This window comes from Lichenostomus cassidix, unplaced genomic scaffold, assembly GCF_008360975.1.
Source record: "Lichenostomus cassidix isolate B80296 unplaced genomic scaffold, HeHo_3.0 HiC_scaffold_55, whole genome shotgun sequence".
NCBI lineage: Eukaryota > Metazoa > Chordata > Aves > Passeriformes > Meliphagidae > Lichenostomus > Lichenostomus cassidix.
Genome location: NW_028148054.1, coordinates 30896 through 56365, shown reverse-complemented (window position 1 = coordinate 56365; position 25470 = coordinate 30896). Strand labels below are relative to the sequence as shown.

At 41.6% G+C, this 25470-nt stretch overlaps 2 protein-coding genes across 4 annotated transcripts in view; one reads left to right on the top strand and one right to left on the bottom strand.

Moving 5' to 3' along the window:
* The window catches only part of SGF29 (SAGA complex associated factor 29), a 17337-nt gene extending 9208 nt beyond the window's left edge, over window positions 1–8129 (bottom strand). For 2 of the 3 annotated variants that reach the window (XM_085048601.1, XM_085048602.1), the window contains exons 1-6: window positions 7967–8129; window positions 6859–6934; window positions 5910–5982; window positions 4600–4664; window positions 3622–3751; window positions 1420–1566 (exon numbers count right to left, since the gene is read on the bottom strand). In XM_085048601.1, coding sequence (XP_084904727.1) covers window positions 1420–1566; window positions 3622–3751; window positions 4600–4664; window positions 5910–5982; window positions 6859–6934; window positions 7967–8041 — 566 coding nt within the window. In that variant the 5' untranslated portion in view covers window positions 8042–8129. The remainder of the gene's footprint in view (window positions 1–1419; window positions 1567–3621; window positions 3752–4599; window positions 4665–5909; window positions 5983–6858; window positions 6935–7966) is intronic. The other variant, XM_085048603.1, reaches the window with a different exon arrangement.
* A 297-nt stretch (window positions 8130–8426) lies between these two features.
* Window positions 8427–25470, top strand: part of CLN3 (CLN3 lysosomal/endosomal transmembrane protein, battenin) — a 31088-nt gene continuing 14044 nt past the window's right edge. The window contains exons 1-8 of the mRNA XM_085048599.1: window positions 8427–8497; window positions 9707–9767; window positions 12431–12506; window positions 12609–12662; window positions 14640–14719; window positions 17461–17546; window positions 18940–19012; window positions 23886–24026. Coding sequence (XP_084904725.1) covers window positions 8467–8497; window positions 9707–9767; window positions 12431–12506; window positions 12609–12662; window positions 14640–14719; window positions 17461–17546; window positions 18940–19012; window positions 23886–24026 — 602 coding nt within the window. The 5' untranslated portion in view covers window positions 8427–8466. The remainder of the gene's footprint in view (window positions 8498–9706; window positions 9768–12430; window positions 12507–12608; window positions 12663–14639; window positions 14720–17460; window positions 17547–18939; window positions 19013–23885; window positions 24027–25470) is intronic.

The window sequence follows — 25470 nt, the reverse complement described above, 5'->3', positions numbered from 1 at the left end:
TAAGAAAAAGTGGTGTGGTCGAAAAAACCAAATTTTGGAGTGAAAAAAGCGAATTTTGAGCCCAAAAAAAGCGAATTTTGGAGCCAAAAAATGGGAATTCTGAGCCCAAAAAACCCGAAATTCAAGCTCAAAAACGGTGAATTTTGGGGACGAAAAAGCAAATTTCAAAGCTGAATTTTGAGCCAAAATAAGGAAATTTGGGGACTAAAAAAATGGGGATTTTTAAGCCCAAAAAAGTAAATTTCGAGCCCAAAAAATTGGATTTTTGGCCAAAAAAAGTGAATTTTCAGCGGAAATAAGCAAATTTTGGGTCGAAAAAACTGAATTTTGGATGAAAAAACCGAATTTTGAGTCGAAAAACCCAAATTTTGGGTCAAAAAAAAAGAATTTTGGGTCGAAAAAAACTAATTTTGGGTCGAAAACCCCAAATTTTGGGCTGAATAAACCAAATTTTGGGTCAAAAACCCCAAATTTTGGATCAAAAAAACCAAATTTGAGGTCGAAAACCCCAAATTTTGGGTCGAAAAAATCAAATTTTGGGCTGAAGAAACTGAATTTTGGGTCAAAACCCCCAAATTTTGGGCCAAAAACTCCAAATTTGGGCTGAAAAACCCAAATTTTGGGCCGAGAAAACCAAATTTTGGGTCGAAAAAAACGAATTTTGGGTCGAAAAACCCAAATTTTGGGTGGAAAACCCCGAATTTTGGCTCACTTGTTGGCAGCATGGCTGTAGCTGAGCACCTCAGCCAGAATGGCCACAGAAATTCCCTGAATTTTGGGGCTGAAAAAGGGAATTTTGAGGCTGAAAATGTGGAATTTTGGGGCTGAAAAAAGTGGAATTTTAAGGCCAAAAAAGCACAAATTTTGGGCCGAAAAATGGGAATTTTGGGGCTGAAAAAGTGGATTTTGTGGCCAAAAAAAAAAGCAATTTTGAGGTGAAAAAAGTGAATTTTAAGGTCAAAATAATGGAATTTCAGGATTGAAAAACAGGAATTTTGAGGCAAAAAAAGCAGATTTTAGAGCCCAAAAAAAAGGAATTTTAGGGGTGAAAAAAAGTTAATTTTGAGCAGAAAAACAGGAATTTTGGGGCCAAAAAAGCAGGCTTTTGGAGCTATAAAATGGGAACTTTGACCCCAAAAAAAAGTGAATTTCAAGCCTGAGAAAGTGAATTTCAACCCCAAAAAATTGAATTTTTAAACACAAAAAGTGAATTTTCAGCCAAAATAAGCACATTTTGGGTCCAAAAAACGGAATTTTTGGTCGAAAAAACCAAATTTTTGGTCGAAAAAACTGAATTTTGGGTCGAAAAATCTGAATTTTGGGTCAAAAAACCCAAATTTTTGAGCAAAAAAACCAAATTTTGGGTGGAAAAACCCGAATTTTGGGTCAAAAAATTAGAATTTTGTAAAATTCACTGACTTGTTGGCAGCATGGCTGTAGCTGACCACCTCGGCCAGGATCCACTGCTCGTCTCCCTCCAAAGCTTTCACTCTGGCAGCCACTTTGTCTCCAGGTTTGGCGACGTAATCGCCCGAGGCTGGGACAGCTCCACACAGAGGGGGAGGCCTGGCGGAGAAAGGGTTAAAAAATGGTGAGCTTCGTCCAGGAAAAGTTTAAAATTTGGGAGGTTTGAGTAAAAAAAAATCTGATTTTTTTGGGGTTTTTTGGGATTTTTTAATTATTTTTTAGCATTTTTGGGGGATTTTTTTGGATTTTTTTACTGGTTTTTTACTGGTTTTTCCCTATTTTTTTACTAATTTTTTTACTATTTTTTTACTAATTTTTTTCTACTTTTTACTATTTTTAAACTTTTTTTACTAATTTTTTACTAATTTTTTACTATTTTTACCACTTTTTTACTATTTTTTTACTCCCTTTTTTACTAATTTTTTACTATTTTTTTACTATTTTTTACTATTTTTCTCACTATTTTTTACTATTTCTTTTACTACTTTTTTTACAATTTTTTTACAATTTTTTTACGGATTTTAAACTAAATTTTCAGCAGATTTTAAACAATTTTTTTAGGAATTTTTAATGGATCGTTGAGGCTTTTTGGGGAGGCTTCTGGGAACTTTTAGGAATTTTTTTATGATTTTTTTTACAAATTTCTAGAAATTTTGATGGATTCTTTATGCATTTTTGCAAATTTTTTACAAATTTTTATGAATTTTTAACAATTTTTAAAGAATTTTTACAAAATTTTAATGGATTTTTATGAAACTTTTAAGACTTTACGCATTTTTATGATTTTACAAATTTTTATGAAATTTTTACAAATTTTCTATACAATTTTTGTATTTTTATTAATTTTTAATGATTTTCTTACAAATTTTCCCCCCAAATCCTTCATTTCCCCACCAAAATTCCTCTTTTCTCCCCATATTCCCTCATTTTTTCCCCAGTTTTCCCACATTTTTCCCTCACATTTCCCCATTTTTCCAGACCCACAGGAGCAGAGTCCTCAACCTCCTCCAATCCCCTTTTATCTCCTTTTTTCCCCAAAAATTCCACTTTATTCCCTTTTTTTCCCCTCAAAACCCACACAATTCCCTGAAATCACTCATTTCCCCCCCCAAATCCCTCATTTTTCCCTGTTTTTACCTCATTTTTTCCTGTTTTTCCCTCACGTTTCTCTGGGTTTCCTGATCCACACCGGCAGAGGCCTCAACCTTCTCCAATCCCCCTTTTATCTCCCTTTTATCCCCCCAAACCCCTTTTTTTCCCCCAAAATCCCTTTTATTTCCCCTAAACCCCACATTATTCCCTCAAATCACTATTTTTTCTGTAAAAATTCCCCATTTTTTCCTCACTTTTCTCCGGGTTTCCCGATCCACAGCGGCAGTGTCATGGCCTCCCCCAAACCCCCTCAAAAATCCAGGTTTTTAACTCCCCAAATCCCTTTTTTCCCCCAAAATCCACATTATCCTGTCACATCCCTCATTTCCCCATCAAAATTTTCAATTTTTAGGACCAAAATTCCCCATTTTTCCCTCATTTTCACTCACTTCTCCCCCGGTTTCCTGATCCACAGCGGCAGCGTCATGGCCTGCCCCAAATCCCCACAGAAATCCCCCTTTTTTCCGACCAAATACCCACTTTTTCCCCTCAAATCCCACATAATTCCCTCAAATCACCAATTTCCCACCAAAATTCCCCATTTTTCCCTCATATTTCCCTCATTTTCACTCACTTTTCTCCAGGTTTCCCGATCCACAGCGGCAGTGTCATGGCCGACTGCTGCAGCAGTGTCATCAGCACTCCTCTCCTCATCGTCTCCAGAAATCCCATATTTTCCCCCCCAAATCCCACATTTTTCCCTCAAAACCCACACGATCCCCTCAAATCACTCATTTTTCTACCAAAATTCATCATTTTTTCCTCAGTTTTCCCTGTTTTTCCCCTCATTTCTCCTCACTTTTCCCCGGGTTTCCCGATCCACAGCGGCAGTGTCCTCAACTACCTCCTATCCCCCTTTTATCTCCCTTTTATCCCCCCAAACCCATTCTTTTTTCCCAAAATCCCCTTTATTTCCCCTAAACCCCACATTATTCCCTCAAACAACTATTTTTCTACCAAAATTCCCCATTTTTCCCTCATTTTTCCCTCATTTTCACTCACTTTTCCCCAGGTTTCCCGATCCACAGCGGCAGCGTCATGGCCGACTGCTGCAGCAGCGTCATCAGCACTCCTCTCCTCATCGTCTTCCTGGGCGGCTCGGCCTCGCTGTAAATCCCAGCGATTTTTGCCGCTAAAATTAGAAAATATAAAATAAATCCTAAATTCCCTCGAAATCCTGATGGGTTTGGGTGGAGTTTTGAGGGATTTTGAGGGTTTTTTTAGTTTTCCCGCCTTTTTTTCCCACTTTTTTTTCTGTCCACAATTTTCACAAAAATTTCCCAAAATTTTTCCTGAAATTTTCCTAAAACTTCTCCAATGTTTGCCCAAAATTTCCCTGAATTTCCTCCGAAATTTTCCCCAAATTTCCCTGAATTACCCCAAAGTTTCCTCAATTTTTCCCTGAATTTTCCCAAAAATTTCCCCAAATTTCCCCAAAATTTCCCTGAATTTTCAAAAAAACTTCACCAATTTTTCCTGAAATTTTTCCAAAAAATTTCCCAGAAATTTCCGCAAAATTTCCTCCAAATTTTCCCCAAAATTTGCCCTGATTTTCCCCCAAAATTTCCCCAATTTTTCCACAATTTTCCCTGAAATTCACCCAAATTTTCCCAAATTTTTTCCCAAAAATTTTCCCAAATTTTCCCCAAATTTTCCCTGAATTTTCCCCAAAATTTGGATGGATTTTGGTGGAATTTTAAAGGATTTTTGGGTGTTTTTTTAACTTTCCCGCCTTTTTTCCCTGTCTCCCCTCAGTGAGGGGAGTGGAGTCGAGTAGAGATTTTCCCCCAAAATTTCTCCTGAATTTCCCGCAAAACATCCCCAAAAATGTCCCTGAATTTCCCCAAAATTTTCCCAAATTTTCCACAAAATTTGGATGGATTTTGGTGGAATTTTAAAGGATTTTTGGGTGTTTTTTGACTTTCCCGCCCTTTTTCCCTGTGAGGGGAGTTTAGCCACAGCGCCCCCTAGCGGATTTACCGATGCGCCGCTCCTCCAGCAAAGATTTGATTTCGGCGATTTTATCCAAAGCCCTGCGAAGGACGCTGAAAAAGAGACAAAAAATGAGGTGAAAAAGGTTAAATTGGAAAAAAAGAAGGTATTTGGGAAAGTTGAAGGGGGAAAATAGTGTTTTGGGGAAAAAATTGGGGTTTTGGGGGGAAAAATGGGGTTTTTTTGGGGGAAAAAAGGCAGTTTTGGGGAAAGGAGGAAGGGAGGAGGGAAAGATTTTAGGAGAAAACGAGCAAATTTTGAGGGAAAGGAGGAAAATTGTGAGGGGAAAAAGGGAAATTTTAGGAAAACAATTAAGGATTTGAGAGAAAAAAAGAGGAATTGGGAGGAAAAGGGATGATTTGGGGAGAAAAAGAAGGTTTTGGTGGGAAAAAGTGGGGAAGGTTTTAGAGGAAAAGGAGAGAATTCTGAGGGAAAAGGAAAGATTTTTGAGGGAAAAAGGGGAAATTGTAAGAAAAATGAAGAATTGAGGGAAATAAAAGAGGAACTGGGAGGATTTGGGGAGAAAAAGGGAGATTTTGGGGAAAAAAGTGGAGGGAAAGGAGAGGGAGAAGGAGAGGGAAAAATGGAGAATGCGAGGGGAAAACAAATTGTAAGAAAAATTAAAGGAAAAAAACTGAAATCAGAAGGGGAAAAGCTGAAATCTGAGGAGAAAAAGCTGAAATTTGAGAAGAAAAAGCAGAAATTTAAGGAGAAAAAGTGGAAATTTGAGAAGAAAAGGAAAAAATCTGAGGGGAAAAAACATAAATGAGCCAAAAAAGCAGAAATCTGAGGAGAATAAAAGGAAATTTGAGGGGAAAAAGCAGAAAACTCAGGGGAAAAAGCAGAAATCTGAGGAGAAAAAGCCGAAATTTGAGGGGAAAACCAGAAATTTAAGGAGAAAAAGTGGAAATTTGAGGAGAATAGGCAAAAATCTGAGGAGAAAAAGCCAAAATTTGAGGGGAAAAAGCAAAAATCCAAAGATAAAAAGAAATCTGAGGGGAAAAAGCAGAAACCTGAGGAGAAAAAATGGAAATTTGCAAGGAAAAAGCAGAAATCTGAGGAGAAAAAACAGAAATATGAGGCAAAAAAGCAGAAATCTGAGGAGAAAAACTGGAAATTTAAGAAAAAAGAGCAAAAGTCTGAGGAGAAAAAAAGTCTGAGGAGAAAAAGCAAAAATTTGAAGAGAAAAATCAGAAATAGGAGGGAAAAAATAGGAAATTTGAGGGAATAAAGCAGAAAATCAATGGAAAAAATTAAATTTATAGAATGAGAGATTTTTTGGGAATTTTCAAACTCACTTGCATTCGGCTTCAGCGTCGGCTTTGGCTGTGGTGTAGAGACCTCGGAGTTTGGTGCGATAATAGGGAGAGACTGGGGGAGTTTGAGGGGTTAAAAATACCCAAAATCACCCAAATTTACCCCAAAAATTCTCCAAAATTTCCCTGAATTTTCCCTGAAATTTCCCCTAATTGTCACTAAAACTTCCCCAATTTTTCTTCAAAATATCCCCAGATTTTCCCCAAAATTTCCCCGATTTTTAAAATTTTCCCAAAATTTCCCTGATTTTTCCCAAATATTTTCCTGAAATTTCCTACATTTTCCCCAAAAATTTCCCTGAATTTTGCCAAAACTACCCAGAAATTTTCCTGAATTTTTCTTAAATTTTCCCAAATCTTCCCCAAAATTTCCCTTAATTTTCCCAAAGTTTCTCTGAATTTTCCCAAAAATTTCCTCAAATTTTCCCCAAAACTTCCCTAAAATTTTCTCAAATTTTCCCTGAATTTCCTCAAAATTTTCCTGAATTTTCAAAAAAAATTCCCTGAATTTTCTCCAAAATTTCCCCAATTTTTCCCCAAAATTTCCTGAATTTTACCCAAATTTCCTCAAAATTTTCCTGAATTTTCCCCAAATTTTCCACAAAATTTCCCCGAATTTCCCCCCAATTTTTCTTCAAAATTTCCCCCAAAATTTTCCCAAATTTCCCTGATTTTCATCCAAATTTTCTCTGAATGTTCCCCAATATTTCCTGAATTTTCCCAAAATTTTCCCCAAAATTTCCCTAAAATATCCTCAAATTTTCCCAAAAAATTTTCCCAAATTTTGTTTAATTTTCCTAAAATTTCCCTGAATTTTCCCCAAAATTTCCCTGATATTTTCCCAAAATTTCCCCAAATTTTTTTTTTTTTTTTTTTTTTCTGAATTTTCCCAATTTCCCCAAAATTTTCCCCAAAATTTAAGGAATTTTACTTTTGTTCTCTGTCTGCATTCTTTCGTGTGTTTTCTGAATGTTCACCAGGTTGTGCTCGCTGCGGGAACGTTCCTCCTGAGGGCAAAACCGGGAAAAAAATTGGGATTAAAAGGGGCAAAATTGGGAAAAAAGGGAGGAAATTCGGGACAAAAGTGGGGAAAATTTGGATTAAGAGGGGAAAAACTGTGAAAAAAGGGAGAAAAAGGGAGAAAATATGGATAAAGAGAGGAAAAAATGGGGAAAATTTGGATTAAAAGAAGGGAAATTTGGATTAAAAGTGGAGAAATAAGGGGAAAATTGGGCAAAATTGAGAATAAAGAGGGGAAAAGGGGAAAAATTTGGACTAAAGGGGGAAAATTGGGAGAAAAGGAGAAAAATTGGGAAAAAAGTGGGGGGAAAAGGGAGGAAAAAGGGATAAAATTGGGATGAAGATGGGTGATTTTAGGGATCCGTGAGAAGAAAAATTGATTTTTTTGGGGGAAAAGGGGGGATTTTCGTGGCCTGTGAGGAGAAAAAATTATTTTCTGGGGATCTGTGAGAGGAAAATTGAATTTTTTGGGGGGAAAATGGGTGCTTTTGATGGTCTGTGAGGGGAAAAACTTTTTTTGGGGGGATTTGTGAGAGGAAAAAGTGATTTGTGGGGGGGAAATGGGTGATCTTGGTGATCTGTGAGAGGGAAAAATTATTTTTGGGGGGAAAATGGGTGATTTTGGTGGTCCGTGAGAGGAAAGAGGAAATGTTTTGGCTAATGAGTGATTTTAGGGATCCGTGAGGGAAAAGCAGCAATTTGAGGGTAAAATGAGCGATTTAGGGGTTTCCGTGAGGGGAAAAAACTGATTTTGGGGTGAAAATTGATGGTTTTTGGAGTCCAGGAGAGGAAAACAAGTGATTTTTAGGGTAAAACGAGCGATTTTAGAGATCCGCGAGAGCAAACAGAGAGAAAACATCAAAACCGGTGAGGAGACACACGAAAAAAGCAGAAAAAACTCAGAGAAATTTGCGATCCTGAGGGACAACGGGAAGCCCTGAGGAGGATCGGAAAACCCTAAAAAATCCTAAATAAAAACTAAAAATCCCGACACGCTAAAATCCACATAACTACACTACCTGCGTCTGTTTAATGAGCTGGTGCAGCTCTCCCAGCAGCTCGGCGATCCGCGAATCCGCCGAGACCAGCGCCATGGCGGTGAGGGGGGGGTGGGCAAGATGGCGGCGGCGGCTTGAGGGGAGAGAAAAGGGCGGGAAGGAGGGGAGGGGAGAAAATGGCGGCACCGCCCCTCGGTGGGGCGTGAGGGGAGAGCAAACCACGCCCACAAATTTCCATATATGGACAAAACCACGCCTACTGTATAGCCTGTGTTGTTTTAGCCACGCCCATTATCTCCATACATGGATAAAACCACGCCTACTGATTGCCGTATATGGATTGAAACCGTGTAAGCCACGCCCACTTTATGCTAATATTGTTTAAGCCACGCCCTCTTTCCCCTAATATGGACATAGCGTTGAATAAATAGCAATTGAAGCCACGCCCACTTTTGCTATATATGGCTTGTCACGTGATAGCGGAGTCACGTGAAGCAGGAATCACGTGACGAGGATCCAACATGGCGGAGGAGGAGCCGCTGCTGCCGGAGGGTGAGAGGAGAAAATAAAATAAAATAAAAGGGAAATTTGGGGTTAAAAATGGGGAATTTGGGGTTTAAATTAGGGAATTGGGATTGGGGAATTGATTAAAGTAGGGAATTGGGAAGGGGGTTGGTTGGAATTGGGAGGAAATGGGGGAGGGAAGGGAAATTGGGAGTTAAAATTGGCTCCGAAAAATTAAAAAAAATCCGCTAAAAATTAAAAAAAAAATTTAAAAAAGGTTTAAAAACTCAAAATAATAAAAAAAGAATTGGCGAAAATTCCCCAAAAAATTCTGCCCCCTAAAAAAAAATTGCCAAAAGAAATTTTTAAAAATCCCTAAAAAAAAAAAAACCAAAAAAAGTTTTAAAAATCCAAAGAATAAAATAATCAATTCGCCAAAAAAAAATTTCAAAAAAAAAAAATTTCATAAAAATAAATTTTTAAATAAATCCCCTAAAACCAAAAAAAATTCAAAACAAATTAAAAAAAAGCAAAAGAATAAAATAAACAATTCAGCAAAAATTACCTAAAAATTGCCCCAAAAAATAAAATAAAATCCCCAAAATAAAAGAAAAATCCACGAAAATCTTTAAAATTTCCAAAGAATCTCGAAAATCTCCAAAAATAAAAATTCCAGAAAATAAATTTTAAAATCATTAAAAAATTTTTAAATGTCTCTAAACAAAAAAAAAAAAAAAAATCCGAAAAATCTCAAGAAACAAAAAATCTGAAAAATTTCTTTAAAAATAAAAAAAATTTAAAAATCCCTTCAAAATCCCCCAAAATTCCCAAAAAAATTTTTTAAAACTCCCAGAAAAATCCTAAAAAATTCCCAAAAAATCCCCGAAAATTTAAAAAATTCCCCCAAAAAATTTTAAAAACCCCAAAATATTGAAAAAACATTCCCAAATATTTCGAAAAAATTCCCTAAAAAAATTCCCCAAAAATAAAAAAATTCCCCAAAATCCTAAAAACTTCCCCAAAAATAAAAACAAAATCCCCAAAAATTCTCAAAAAATCCCCAAAAATCCTAAAAAATTCCGCAAAAAATCCAAAAAAATCCCTTAAAAATAATAAAAAAATTCCCAAAAAAATCCCAAAAAGTCTTTAAAAATTCCCAAAAAATTCCCAAAAAAATCCTAAAAATTTCCCAAAAAATCCCCAAAATCCCCAAAATAATTTCCTCTCTCTCTCTCATCCTCTCCCCTCCCCCCACAGCCTCCTCCGCCCCTCCCCCACCCCCCCCGAGCCCCTCCTGGCGAATCGCAGCAGCCTTCTGGTGGCGCCCTCCTCCCGAATTTGGGCTGGCCACGCCCCTTCCCGGCCCCTCCCACCTTTTAAACTCCCAAATTCCCGCCAAAAGTTTGCCCTCATGGCCACGCCCATCAGATTCAAGCCACGCCCCTTTCCGGCCCCTCCCCCACCTTTAACAACCCCCAATTTCCCGCCAAAACTCAGATCATTTGGCCACGCCCACTCCCATAAAGCCACGCCCTCCCAAGCCCCTCCCCCACCTTTGACAACCCCCAATTTCCCGCCAAAAATTTGCCCTCTTGGCCACGCCCATAATCTTTAAGCCACGCCCCTTTCCAGCCTCTCTCCCATCTTTAAAACCCCAAAAATTTCCCGCCAAAACTCAGATCATTTAGCCACGCCCATAATATTTAAGCCACGCCCCTTTCCAGCCTCTCTCCCATCTTTAAAACCCCAAAAATTTCCCGCCAAAACTCAGATCATTTAGCCACGCCCATAATATTTAAGCCACGCCCCTTTCCAGCCTCTCTCCCACCTTTAAAACCCCTGAATTTCCCGCCAAATGTGAGATTATTTAGCCACGCCCATAAGCTTTAAGCCACGCCCCTTTCCAGTCCCTCCCCCACCTTTTAGACCCCTGAATTTCCCGCCAAAACTCAGATAATTTAGCCACGCCCATAGTCTTTAAACCACGCCCCTTTCCAGCCTCTCTGCCACCTAAAAAACCCTGAAATTTTCCCGCCAAAATGGAGATTTTTTAGCCACGCCCACAAACCTTTAAGCCACGCCCACCTAAGCTCCTCCCCCACCTTTAACCACCCCAAATTTCCCGCCAAAAATGAGATCATTTAGCCACGCCCCCTCCCTTTAAGACACGCCCACTCAAGCTCCTGTCCCACCTTTTAAACCCCCAATTTCCCGCCAAAACTCAGGTCATTTAGCCACGCCCCCTCCCTTTAAGACACGCCCACTTAAGCACCTGTCCCACCTTTAACTGCCCCAAATTTCCCGCCAAAACTCAGATCATTAAGCCACGCCCCTTTCCAGCCTCTCTGCCACCTAAAAGACCCCGAAAATTTCCCGCCAAAACTGAGATAATTTAGCCCCGCCCACAAACATTTAAGCCACGCCCACTTAAGCTCCCCCCCACCTTTAACCACCCCGAATTTCCCGCCAAAACTGAGATCATTTAGCCACGCCCCCTCCCTTTAAGCCACGCCCCTTTCCAGCCTCTCTCCCACCTTTTAAACCCCCAATTTCCCGCCAAAACTGAGGTCATTTAGCCACGCCCATAAGGTTTAAACCACACCCATGTAAGCCCCTCCCCCACAGTAAAAACCCCCAAATTTCCCGCCAAAATTCAGAGAATTTAGCCCCGCCCACTCCCATAAAGCCACGCCCCTTTCAAGCCTCTCTCCCATTTTAAAACCCCAAAAATTTCCTATGTTGGCCACGCCCATAATCTTTAAGCCACGCCCCTTTCCAGCCTCTCTCCCATCTTTAAAACCCTAAAAATTTCCCGCCAAAACGGAGATAATTTAGCCACGCCCACCAACCTTTAAGCCACGCCCACCTAAGCTCCTCCCCTACCTTTAACCACCCCAAATTTCCCGCCAAAACTCAGATCATTTAGCCACGCCCATAATCTTTAAACCACGCCCCTTTCCAGCCTCTCTGCCACCTAAAAAACCCCAAAAATTTCCCGCCAAAAGTTAGATAGTTTAGCCACGCCCCCAACCCTTTAAGCCACGCCCCTTTCCCGCCCCTCCCCCTCTTTGAACACCCAGAATTTCCCGCCAAAACTCAGATTATTTGGCCACGCCCACAACCCTTGAAACCACACCCCTGTAAGCCCCTGCCCCACCCTAAACAAACCCAAATTTCCCGCCAAAACTCAGATCATTTAGCCACGCCCACTCCCATAAAGCCACGCCCCTTTCAAGCCTCTCTCCCATTTTAGAATCTCAAAAATTTCCCATGTTGGCCACGCCCATCAGATTTAGGCCACGCCCCTTTCCAGCCTCTTTCCCATCTGTAAAACCCTAAACATTTCCCGCCAAAAATGAGATCATTTAGCCACGCCCCCTCCCTTTAAGCCACGCCCCTTTCCAGCCTCTCTCCCACCTTTTAAACCCCCAATTTCCCGCCAAAACTGAGATCATTTAGCCACGCCCATAAGGTTTAAACCACGCCCATGTAAGCCCCTCCCCCACCTAAAACCCCCCAAATTTCCCACCAAAATTTTGCAGTTTTGGTCACGCCCACAAGCCTTGAAGCCACGCCCATGTAAGCCCCTCCCCCACAGTAAAAACCCCCAAATTTCCCGCCAAAATTCAGATAATTTAGCCACGCCCACAAACCTTTAAGCCACGCCCTCCCAAGCCCCTCCCCCACCTTTAACAACCCCAAATTTCCCGCCAAAACTGATGTAATTTAGCCACGCCCAGAAACCCTTAAGCCACACCCCTCTAAGCCCCTCCCCCCAGGAAACCCCAAAAATTTCCCGCCAAAACTTTAGCCACGCCCACCACCCTCAAGCCACGCCCCTCCAACCCCCATATTCCCCCAAATTTCCCCCAAATTTCCCCAAAAATTCCCCAAATCTTGACTCCACCCCCTCCCCACGGCCCCGCCCCCTCCCCAAGCCCCGCCCACCCGACCACGCCCCCCTAAGCCCCTCCCCCCCAGGCTGCTGGGCCTGTGCAACAACCTGCCCTACGTGGTGATGCTCAGCGCCGCACGTGACCTCCTGGAGCCACGCCCCGTGAGTGGCCACGCCCCCTCCTGACCACGCCCCCTCCCCCCGGCCACGCCCACCCGGAATATTGACCATTTTTGGGGTTTTTTTTCCCGGTTTTTCCGGCAGGGGGCGGAGCCTCGGAACCGGACGCGGCTGGATTGCGACCCTGTGGGGACTGGGGTGGGTGGGGCTTGGGGGCGGGGCTTAAAGGGGGCGGGGCTTGGAGGGGAGGAGATTATTGGGTGGGGAGGGAGGTGGGAGGAGCTTAAAGGGGTGTGGCTTAAAGTGGGTGGAGCTTAGAGGAGGAGGAGCTTGAAGGGTTAAAGGGGAGGGAGGAGAGGGAAGTGGGTGGAGCTTAAATGGGTGTGGCTTGAAGTGGGTGGAGCTTAAAGGGGTGGGGCTTGGAGGAGTAGGAGTTTAAAGGGTTAAAGGCGTGGGAGGGACGAAAAGGAGGTGGGTGGAGCTTAAATGGGTGTGGCTTGAAGTGGGTGGAGCTTAGAGGGGAGGAGCTGGAAGGGTTAGATGGGAGGCATGTGGGAGGAGCTTGAAAGGGGTGGGCAGGGAGGTGGGTGTGGCTTCAAGGGGTGTGGCTTGAACTGGGTGAGGCTTGAAGTGGGTGGAGCTTAAAGCGGTGTGGCTTGAGGTGGGTGGGGCTTAAAGTGGTGCAGCTAAAAGGGGGAGGAGCTTATTGGGTGGAAAGGGAGGTGGGTGGAGCTCAAGTGGGTGTGGCCTGAAGTGGGTGGAGCTTAGAGGGCAGGAGCCTACAGGGTTAAAGGGGAGGGAGGAATGGGAGGTGGGAGGAGCTTAAAGGGGTGGGTATGGCTAAAAGGGGGAGGAGTTTATTGGGTGGGAAGGGAGGTGGGAGGAGCTTAAAGGGGCGTGGCTTGGAGTGGGTGGAGCTTAGAGGGGAGGAGCTTAAAGGGTTCGATGGGAGGGAAGTGGTAGGAGCTTGAAAGGGGTGTGGCTTGAAGGGGAGGATGTTATTGGGTGGGCAGGGAGGTGGGTGTGGCTTCAAGGGGTGTGGCTTGAACTGGGTGAGGCTTGAAGGGGTGGAGCTTAAAGGGGTGTGGCTTGAAGTGGGCGGAGCTTAGCGGGGAGGAGCTTGAAGGGTTAAAGGGGAAGGAGGTGGGAGGAGCTTAAAGGGGTGGGTGTGGCTAAAAGGGGAGGAGTTTATTGGGTGGGGAGGGAGGTGGGAGGAGCTTAAGCGGGTGGGGCTTGAAGTGGGTGGAGCTTGAAGGGTTAAAGGGGAGGGAGGAGAGGGAGGTGAGAGGAGCTTTAATGGGTGGATGGGTGTGGCTAAAAGGGGAGGAGCTTATTTGGTGGGAAGGGAGGTGGGTGTGGCTTAAAGGGGTGTGGCTTAGACTGGGTGGAGCTTAAATAGGGAGCTGTGGGTGGAGGTCAAAGTGGGTGGAGCTTGAATGTGATGGGCGGAGCTTAAATGGGTTGGGGTTAAAGTGGGTGGAGCTTAACAGGGTGGGGCTGGAAGTGGGTGGAGCCTAAATATAGAGTCTCGGTGGGTGGAGCTTAAATGGGTTGGGGCTGAAAGTGGGCGGGGCTTAATGGGGTGTGGTTTGAAGTGGGCGGAGCCTGAATTGTTCAGGGTTAAAGTGGGTGGAGCTTAACAGGGTAGGGCTGGAAGTGGGTGGAGCCTAAATATGAAGTCGCAGTGGGTGGAGCTTAAACGGGTGGGGTTCAAAGTGGGCGGAGCTTAACTGGGGTGGGGCTTGAAGTGGGCGGAGCCTGAAGAGATCCAGAGAAAGTGGGTGGAGCTTAAAGGGGTGGAGTTTGAAGTGGGTGGGGCTGAAAGTGGGTGGGGCTTAAATCTGGAGTGTCAGTGGGTGGAGCCTGAAGTGGGTGGAGCTAGAATAAGCAGGTGGGGATTGGATGGGTGGGGTTGGAGGGGCGTGGCTTAAAGGGGAAGTGTCTACACTGGGCGTGGCTTAGAGGGGAAGGGTCCAAAGTGGGCGTGGCTCAAAGGGCTGGACTATAAAGTGGGCGTGGCTTAACGAGAAATGGTCTGGAGTGGGCGTGGCTTAAAGGAAAAGGGTCCAAAGTGGGCGTGGCTTAAAGGGGAATGGCCCAAAGTGGGCGTGGCTTGGAGGGCTGGGTGTTTCTATTGCTGTGGGCGTGGTCTGAGCTGGCCCCGGCCCCGCCCAGGCGGTGCTATTGGCTGACGTCATCCCGGCGCTGGGGGTGAAGCTGCTGCTGCCCATGGTGGGGAGTTACCTGCCGGCCAGGTGAGGGGGCGGGGCTTGGGGGGGCGAGGCTTGGAGGGTGGGCGGGGCTTGGAGGGGAGATTTGAGGGGAAAATGGGGAATTTGGGAGGAAAAACTGGGATTTTTGGATGGGAAAATTGGGGTTTTGGGGGGAATAATTGGGAATTTTAGGAGGTAAAATGGGGATTTTTAGGAAATTTTAGTGGGAAAATTGGGATTTTGGGGAAATTTGGGATTTTTTGGGGGGAAAATTGGGAATTTTGGGAAATTTGGGAAGGACAATTGGGAATTTTGGGTGGGAAAACTGGGATTTTGGGAAGGAAATTTGGGATTTTGGGGAAATTTGGCGGGAAAATTTGGATTGTGGGGTAATTTGGGAGGGGAAAGTGGAATTTTTGGGTGGGAAAAGTGGGGGAAAATGTGGGAAATTTGGGATTATTGAGAAATATTAGGATTTTTGAGTGGGAAAAATTGGAATTTTGGGAAATTTGGTGGGAAAATTGGGATTTTTGGGAGTGAAAATGGATATTTTTTGCAGAAGTTGGGCTTTTTGGGCGGGAAAATTGGGAATTCTGGGAGGACAAATGGGAATTATGGGAAATTTGGGAGGGAAAATCGGCATTTTTGGGATGAGAAATTGGGATTTTTGGGAGAAATTTGTGGGGAAAGTGGAAAAATTTGGGGGGAAATTTGGGATTTTTTGGGTGGGAAAATTGGGAATTTTTGGAGGGAAAGTTGGGATTCTTGGGAAAAATTGGGAATTTTGGGAGGGTCAATTGGGACTTTAGGGAAAGTTGGCGGGAAAATGGGAAACTTTGGGGGAAATAGGGAAATTTGGGGGAAAACTGATTTTGGGAGGGAAAATTGGGATTTTGCGGAAATTTGGGATTTTTTGGGGGGAAAAAGTGGGATTTTGGGGGAAATTCGGGAGGGAAAATTGAGATTTTTGGGTGGGAAAGTTGGGAAATTTGGGTGGGAAAATGGATATTTTTTGGAGAAATTGGGGATTTTTGGGAAATTTGGGAGAGGAAATTGGGATTTTTGGATGGGAAATTCGATATTTTTTGGAGAATTTGGGGATTTTTGGGAGGGAAAATTGGGATTTGGGGGAAATTTGGTGGGAAAATGGGAAAATTTGGGGGGGAAATTTGGGATTTTTGGGAGGAAAAATTGGGGAAAAATATGGGAAGTTTGCAATTTTTGGGAAATATTGGGATTTTTGGGAGGGAAAATTGGGATTTTTGGGTGGGAAAATGGGAAATATGGGATTTTTGGGAGGGAAAGTTGGGATTTTTGGGTGGGAAAGTTGATATATTTTGGAGAAATTTTTTGGGATGGAGAACTGGGATTTTTGGAAAATTTGGGATTTTTGGGAGGGAAAACTGGGAATTTTGGACTTTTTGGGAAATTGAATGGGTAAATTGGGAATTTTGGAAAATTTGAGGCAGAAAATTGGAATGTTTGGGTGGGAAAATTGGGGAAAAATGTGGGCAATTTGGGAGTTTTGGGAAACATTGGGATCTTTGTTTGGGAGAATTGATCTTTTTTGGAGAAATCAGAGAAAAAACCAAAAAAAAAATCGAAAAAAAATTCGGAAAAAATTTCCAAAATTTCAGGGGAAAAAATGGAATTTTTGCAGAAAAGATACTTTTCTTTTCAAAGTGGGCGTGGCCTGCTCTGACCACGCCCCTTTCTCTCTAACCACGCCCCTTTCTCTCTAACCCCGCCCCTTTCACTCTCTAACCCCGCCCCTTTCCCTCTAACCACGCCCCTTTCTCTCTAACCACGCCCCTTTCTCTCTAACCCCGCCCCTTTCTCTCTAACCACGCCCCTTTCTCTCTAACCACGCCCCTTTCTCTCTCTAACCACGCCCCTTTCTCTCTAACCCCGCCCCTTTCTCTCTAACCCCCCCCTTTCCCTCTAACCCGCCCCTTTCTCTCTAACCACGCCCCTTTCTCTCTAACCCCGCCCCTTTCTCTCTAACCCCGCCCCTTTCTCTCTAACCCCGCCCTTTCTCTCTAACCCCGCCCTTTCTCTCTCTAACCACGCCCCTTTTCTCGCTAACCACGCCCCTTTCTCTCTAACCACGCCCCTTTTCTCTAACCACGCCCCTTTCTCGCTAACCCCGCCCCTTTCTCTCTAACCACGCCCTTTTCTCTAACCCCGCCCCTTTCTCTCTCTAACCATGCCCCTTTCTCTCTAACCACGCCCTTTCTCTCTCTCCGCCCCTTTCTCTCTAACCCCGCCCCTTTCTCTCTAACCACGCCCTTCTCTCTAACCCCGCCCCTTCCTCTCTAACCACGCCCCTTTCTCTCTAACCCCGCCCTTTCTCTCTAACCACGCCCCTTTCTCTCTGCTAACCACGCCCCTTTCTCCCTAACCCCGCCCCTTTTCTTTCTCTAACCCCGCCCCTTTCTCTCTAACCACGCCCCTTTCTCTCTAACCACGCCCCTTTCTCTCTAACCCCGCCCCTTTCTCTCTCTAACCACGCCCCTTTCTCTCTAACCCCGCCCCTTTCTCTCTAACCTCTAACCCGCCTTTATCTCTCTAACCCCGCCCCTTCCTCTCTAACCACGCCCCTTCCTCTCTAACCACGCCCCTTTCTCTCTAACCACGCCCCTTTCTCTCTAACCACGCCCCTTTCTCTCTAACCACGCCCCTTTCTCTAACCACGCCCCTTTCTCTCTCTAACCACGCCCCTTTCTCTCTAACCACGCCCCTTTTTGTTTAACCCCGCCCCCTTTCTCTGGCCCCGCCCCCAGGGGCGTGGCGGTGGGCGTGGCTCTGTGCCTGTGGGGAAGCCTCAGCGGCGTGGCTTTGGCCAGAGGGAGCCTGAGCGCCCTGGGGGGTGAGTTATTGATCATTGATCGGCTATCGGTTATCGATCGATCGGGGATCGATCGGTTATTGGGTGTTGGTTGGGGATTGGTCATTGATTGATTGTTTATTGGTGATTTTTTAATTGTTTATTGGCCGTTAGTTGGTCAGTTATTGGTCATTTATTGATTGTTTATTGGTTATTAATTGATTATTTATTGGTTATTTATTGGTCATTTATCGACTGTTTTTTGGTCATTTATTGGTTATTTATTGGTTATTTATTGCTTGTTTATTGGTTACTTAATGGTCATTTATTGATCTTTAATTGGTCATTTATTGATCTTTTATTGGTCATTTATTGGTCGCTTATTGGTCATTTAGTGGTTATTTATTGACCACTTATTGGGTATTGATTGGTCAGTTGTTGGTCAGTTATTGGTTATCTATTGGTCATTTAGTGGCCAATTATTGGTAATTTATTGGTGGTTTATTATTCATTTATTGGTCATTTATTGATCATTTATTGGTCATTTATTGGGTATTGATTGATCACCTATTGGTCATTTATTGGACATTTATTGGTTATGTATTGATCACTTATTGGTCATTTATTGGTAATTTCTTGATCATTTATTGGTCACTTATTGGCCATTTATTGGTTATTTATTGATTAATTAGTGGTCATTTATTGGTCACTTATTGGTTATTTATTGATTATTTATTGGCGACTTATTGGTCATTTTTTGCTCATGTATTGGTCACTTATTGACCGTTTATTGGTCACTCATTGATCATTGATCCCTGATCGATTATTGATCACTGATCAACTATTGATCCCTGATTAATTATTGATCCCTCACTGATTATTGATCCCTGATTGATCACTGGTTACTCACGATCACTCATTCATTATTGATCCCTGATCGGTTATTGATCACTGACTGGTTATTGATCCTTCATTGGTTATCAATCCCTTATTAATTATTGATCCCTGATCAATTATTGATCACCACTTGATTACTGATCACCAATCGATTATTGATCCCTGATTGATCATTGATCCCTGATCAGTTATTGATTATTGATCCTTGATCGATTCTTGATCTCTGATCGATTATTGATCCCTGATGGATCATTGATCCCTGATCGATTATTGATTATTGATCCCTGATCGGTTATTGATCCCTGAGCGATTATCGATCCCTGATAGATTATTGATGATCGATTATTGATTATTGATCCCTGATCAATTACCGATTATTGATCCCCGATTGATTATTGATTATTAATTCCTGATCGATTATGGATTATTGATCCCCGATTGACTATCGATCACTTATCTAATATCGATTATTGATCCCTGATTATGGATTATTGCTCCCCGATCAATCAATCAATCAATCAATCTCCTCTCCCCCCAGCGGTGGCAGTGGGCAGTGCGGGGGTTGGGCTCGGTGAGGTCACCTTCCTGACCTTGGCCTCAGCCTATCACAGGTGAGGGGCGTGGCCTCGGCCGGAAGTGGGCGGGGCTTAGCCAATAAGGGGCGTGGCTTAGCCGGGGTGGGCGTGGCTTAATTAAAACTGGGCGTGGCTTTATATAGGGTGGGCGTGGCTTCATTTGGAGGCCACGCCCACCTTGGCCACGCCCAGAAATGGGGAGGGGATTGGAAATGGGGGGAAAATGGGAAAAAATGGGGAAAAATTGGGAAAAAATGGGGAAAAAATGGGAAAAAATGGGGAAAAAATGGAAAGAATTAGGGGAAAATTGAGTGGAAATTTGGGGGAAAAATTTGGGGAAAAATTGGGGAAAATTGGGGAAAAATTGGGAGAAATTGAGTGGAAATTTGGGGGAAAAATTTGGGGAAAAATTGGGAGAAATTGAGTGGAAATTTGGGGGAAAATTTGGGGAAAAATTGGGAAAAATTTGGGGAAAAATTGGGAGAAATTGAGTGGAAATTTGGGGGAAAAATTTGGGGAGAAATTGGGGAAAAATTGGGAAAAATTGGGGAAAAATTGGGAGAAATTGAGTGGAAATTTGGGGAAAAATTGGGGAAAAATTTGGGGAAAAATTGGGGAAAAATTGGGAGAAATTGAGTGCAAATTTCGGGAAAAATTGGGAAAAATTGGGAGAAATTGAGTGGAAATTTGGGGGAAAAATTTGGGGAAAAATTGGGGAAAATTTGGGGAAAAATTGGGAGAAATTGAGTGGAAATTTGGGGAAAAATTTGGGGAAAAATTGGGAAAAATTGAGTGGAAATTTGGGGAAAAAATTTGGGGAAAAATTGGGAGAAATTGAGGCAAAAATTGGGAGAAATTGAGTGGAAATTTGGGGAAAAAATTGGGGAAAAATTGGGAAAAATTTGGGGAAAAATTGGGAGAAATTTAGTGGAAATTTGGGGAAAAATTGGGGGAAAAATTGGGGAAAAAATCGGAAAAACTGGAAAAAATTAGGGGAAAATTGAGTGGAAATTTGGGGGAAAATTGGGAAAAATTGGGAGAAATTGAGTGGAAATTTGGGGGAAAAATTTGGGGAAAAATTGGGGAAAAATTTGGGGAAAAATTTGGGGAAAAATTGGGAAAAAATTGGGAGAAATTGAGTGGAAATTTGGGGGAAAATTGGGAAAAATTGGGGAAAATTGGGAGAAAAATTGGGAGAAATTGAGTGGAAATTTGGGGGAAAAATTTGGGGAAAAATTGGGGAAAATTGGGGAAAAATTAGGGGAAAATTGAGTGGAAATTTGGGGGAAAAATTTGGGGAAAAATTGGGGAAAAATTGGGAAAAATTGGGGAAAAATTGGGAGAAATTGAGTGGAAATTTGGGGAAAAATTGGGGAAAAATTGGGAAAAATTGGGAGAAAAATTGGGAGAAATTGAGTGGAAATTTGGGGAAAAATTTGGGAAAAATTGGGGAAAAATTGGGAGAAATTGAGTGGAAATTTGGGGAAAAATTTGGGGAAAAATTGGGAAGAATTGGGGAGAAATTCAGTGGAAATTTGGGGAAAAATTGGGGAAAAATTGGGAAAAATTGGGGAAAACTTGGGAGAAATTGAGTGGAAATTTGGGGGAAAATTGGGAAAAATTGGGAGAAAAATTGGGAGAAATTGAGTGGAATTTTGGGGAAAATTTGGGGGAAAATTGGGAGAAATTGGGGGAAAAATTGGGAGAAATTGAGTGGAAATTTGGGGGAAAAATTTGGGGAAAAATTGGGAAAAATTGAAGAAAATTGGGAGAAATTGAGTGGAAATTTGGGGGAAAATTGGGGGAAAGTTTGGGATGAAATGAAGGGAAAATGGGAGAAATTTTGGGGGAAAAGTTGGGAGAAATGGAGGGAAAAATTTGGGGGAAAAGTGGGGAAATTGGGAATAAAATGGAGAAAAATTGGGGGAAAATTGAGGGGAAATGGGAAAAAAATTTGGTGGAAAATGGGTGGAAAATTTGGGGATTAAATGAAGGAGAAATTGGGGAAAATTGGGAAAAAATGGGAAAAATTTGGGTGAAAATTGGGAAAAATTTGGGTAAAATTGGGTGAAAAATGGGAAAATTTTCGGATAAAGTTGGCAAAATTTGGGTGAAAAATGTGAAAAATTAGGCTAAAAGTTTGGGAAAATTTAGGATAAAATTCGTGAAAATTCTGTGAAAATTTGGCAAAAATTGGGTGAAAAATGGGTGAAAAATTGGGATCAAATGGACAAAAATTCGATATAAAAATGGCAAAAATTGGGTGGAAAATGGGAAAAACTGGGTGAAAATTGGTAAAAATTTGGGATAAAATGGGAAAAATTTGGGCAAAAATTGGGTGAAAATTTTGGATAAAATGGGTGAAAATTGGTTGAAAAATGGGAAAAAATTGGGATAAAATTGGGAAAAAGTTGGGTGAAAAATGGGAAACCTTTGGGATAAAATGGGCAAAAATTGGGCAAAAATTTGAGATAAAATGGGCAAAAATTGGGCGAAAATTTGGGATATATTGGGCGAAAATTGGGTGAAAATTGGAAAAAAATTGGGCAAAAATTGGGTTAAAATTGGGTTAAAATTGGGTGAAAAATAGGAAAATTTAGGATAAAATGGGCAAAAAATGGGTGAAAATTGGTAAAAATTTGGGAGAAAATTGGGAAAAAATTGGGTGAAAATTTGGGATAAAATGGGAAAAATTTGGTGAGAATTGGGCCAAAATTAGGTGAAAATTGAGCAACAATTGGATGAAAAATGGGAAAAATTTGGGACAAAATGAGTGAAAATTTGGTGAAAATTGGGAAAATTTGGGATTTAAATGGACAAAAATTGGGTGAAAATTGGACAAAAAGTTGGAAAAATTTGGGATGAAATGGATGAAAATTGGGTGAAAATTGGGTGAAAATTTGGGATAGAATTGCCAAGAATTGGCTGAAAAATGCGAAAAATTTGGGATAAAATGGGCAGAATTTGGGAAAAAATTTGGAACACTTTGGGATAAAATAAGGTGGAAATTGGGTGAAAAATGCGCAAAAATTGTGTAAAAATGGGGTTAAAATTGAGCTAAAATTAGGTGAAAAATGGGCAAAAATTTGGGATAAAATCAGCAAAAATTGGGTGAAATTTGGGATAAAATTGGCAAAAACTGGGTGAAAGTTCAGAAAAATTTGGGATAAAATGGGTGAAAATTGGGTGCAAAATGGGCAAAAAATTGGGCTAAAATTGGGTGAAAATTTGGGTGAAAATTGGGAAAAAATTGGGAGAAAAATTAGGATAAAATGGGAAAAATTGGGTGAAAAAGGGAAAAATATGGGATAAAATTGGGCAAAAATTGGGATAAAATGGGCAAAGGTTTGGGATAAAGTTGGGAAAAATTGGGAAAAATTTGGGATAAAATGGGCAAAAATTGGGAAAAATTTCTAATAAAATGGGTAACAATTTGGGATAAAATCAGCAAAAATTGGGTGAAAATTGGGTGAAAATTTGGGATAAAATTGGGCAAAAATGGGGTGAAAAATTTGGGGTAAAATTTGCAAAAATTGGGTGAATATTGAGCAAAAACTTGGGATAAAATTGGGAAAAATTTGGGCAAAAATTGGGGAAAATTGGGGCGAAAATTGGAAAAAATTTGGGCAAAAATTGGGGGAAAATTGGGAAAAAGTTGGGTGAAAAATGGGAAAAATTTGGGATAAAATGGGTAAAAATTGGGCAAAAATTTGAAGTAAAATGGGCAAAAAATGGGCAAAAATTGGGTGAAATTTGGGAAAAATTTGGGTAAAATTTGGGACAAAATGAGCGAAAATTGGGTGGAAAATGGGAAAAATTTGGGTTAAATTGGGTGAAAATTGGGATAAAATTGGGTGAAAATTTAGGATAAAATGGGTGAAAATTGGGTAAAAATTGGGTGAAAAATGGGAAAAATTTGGGATAAAATTGGCAAAAATTGGGTGAAAATTAGGAAAAATTTCTAATAAAATGGGCAACAATTTGGGATAAAATCAGCAAAAATTGGGTGAAAATTGGGTGAAAATTTGGGATAAAATTGGGCAAAAATGGGGTGAAAAATCGGGGGCCAAATTTGCAAAAATTGGGTGAATATTGAGCAAAAACTTGGGATAAAATTGGGGAAAATTTGGGCAGAAATTGGGGAAAATGGGGCAAAAATTGGGGAAAAATTGGGGTTAAAATTGGCAAAAATTGGGGAAAAATTGGGAAAAATTTGGGCAAAAATTGGGGAAAAATTGGGTAAAAATTGGGAAAAATTTGGGCAAAAATTGGGGAAAAATTTGGGTTAAAATCGGCAAAAATTGGGGAAAATTTGGGCAAAAATTGGCAAAAATTGGGGAAAAATTTGGGTTAAAATCAGCAAAAATTGGGGAAAAAATGGGTAAAAATTGGGGTTAAAATCGGCAAAAATTGGGGAAAAATTGGGGAAAATTTGGGCAAAAATTGGTGAAAAATTGGGGTTAAAATTGGCAAAAATTGGGGAAAAGTTGGGTGAAAAATGGGAAAAATTTTGGATAAAATGGGTAAAAATTGGGCAAAAATTGGAAGTAAAATGGGCAAAAAATGGGCAAAAATTGGGTGAAATTTGGGAAAAATTTGGGTGGAAAATGGGAAAAATTTGGGTTAAATTGGGTGAAAATGGGGTGAAAATGGGGTGAAAATTTCGGATAAAATGGGTGAAAATTGGGGAAAAATTGGGTGAAAATCGGCCAAAATTGGGAAAAATTTGGGCAAAAATTGGTGAAAAATTGGGGTTAAAATTGGCAAAAATTGGGGAAAAAATGGGTAAAAATTGAGTGAAAAATAGGCAAAAATTCGGCAAAAATTAACCCAAAAAATCTGAAAAAATGTCTAAAATCCCCCCGAAGTGGGCGTGGCCTCGCTGACCCAAGCCCCGCCCCCTTTGCAGCTCGGCGCTCTCCTATTGGTCGTCGGGGACGGGCGCGGCCGGAGTGGGAGGAGCTTTGGGGTTTTGGGGGTTAAGGGCGTGGCTGCCCCTCCCCCACTCCCTGCTCTTCGTCCTGATTTTCCCGCCAGTTATGCTAATGAGGTGAGGGGCGTGGCCGGGAGGGGGCGGGGCTAAGGGAGGGAAATTGGGGATTTTTGGGGATTTTTTGGGGTTTTTTTGGGGATTTTTGGGGTTTTTTGGGAGTTTTTTGGGGGATTTTTGGGATTTTTGGAGGTTTTTGGGGAGGATTTTGAATGGATTTTTGGGGTTTTTGGGGATTTTTTAGACTTTTTTGGGGGTTTTTTTGGGATTTGGGGATTTTTGGGATTTTTTGGGGATTATTTGGGGTTTGGTGGTTTTGGGATTTTTTGGGATTTTTTAGGACTTTTTGGGGTTATTTGGGATTTTTTGGGTTATTTGGGATTTTTGGGATTTTTTGGGTTATTTGGGGGTTTTGGGGTTTTTTGGGGTTTGGGGGATTTTTTGGATTTTTTGGGATTTTGGGGATTTTGGGAATTTTTGGGATTTTTTAGGACTTTTTGGGGTTATTTGGGATTTTGGGAGTTTTTGGGTTATTTGGGGGTTTTGGGGTTTTTTGGGGTTTGGGGGATTTTTTGGATTTTTTGGGATTTTTGGGGTTATTTGAGATTTGGGATTATTTGGGGTTATTTGAGATTTGGGATTATTTGGGGTTTTTGGGGTTTTTTGGGATTTTTGGGGTTATTTGGGGTTTTTGGGAATTTGGGGATTTTTTTGATTTTTGGGGTTTTTGGGGTTTGGGGGATTTTTTGGAATTTTTTGGGGGTTTTTTTGGGGTTTTTTGGGGATTTTGGGGGAATTTTGGTGAATTTTTGGGGATTTTGGGGGTTTTTTTGGGATTTTTGGGGGTTTTGGGGGGATTTGATGGATTTTGGGGGTATTTTGGGGATTTTTTTGGGGTTTTTGGTTTTTTTGAGGAGTTTTTGGGATTTTAGAGTTTTTTTGGGGGATTTTTTGGTTTTTTGGGGGTTTTTGGGGGATTTTGGGATTTTTTTTGGGGTTTTTTGGGGATTTTTCTGGGATTTTTGGGGGATTTTTTGGGGGATTTTTTTTTTGGTTTTGGGGTTTTTTTGGGGAAGTGGTTTGGTGGGATTTGGGATTTTTTTGGGGGATTTTTGGGGGATTTTTGGGGGGATTTTTTTGGGGATTTTTTGGGGATTTTTTGTGGATTTTTTGGGGATTTTTTGAGGATTTTTTGGGGTTATGCTTGTGGAAACTGACCAGGAAGGTGGGATCTCCTCTATTTGGGATTTTTGGGTTTTTTTGGGGATTTTTTGGGGATTTTTTTTGGGATTTTTTGGGGATTTTTTGGGGATTTTTGGGGTTTTTTTGGGGATTTTTTTTTTGATTTTTGGGGTCCCTGCTCGGGGAATCTGCCGATTATGGTGGGATTTGGGATTTTTTTGGGGGATTTTTTTTGGGATTTTTTTTTGGGTTTTTGTGGGATTTTTTGGGGGAATTTTTTGGGGATTTTTTGGGGATTTTTTTGGGATTTTTGGGGGATTTT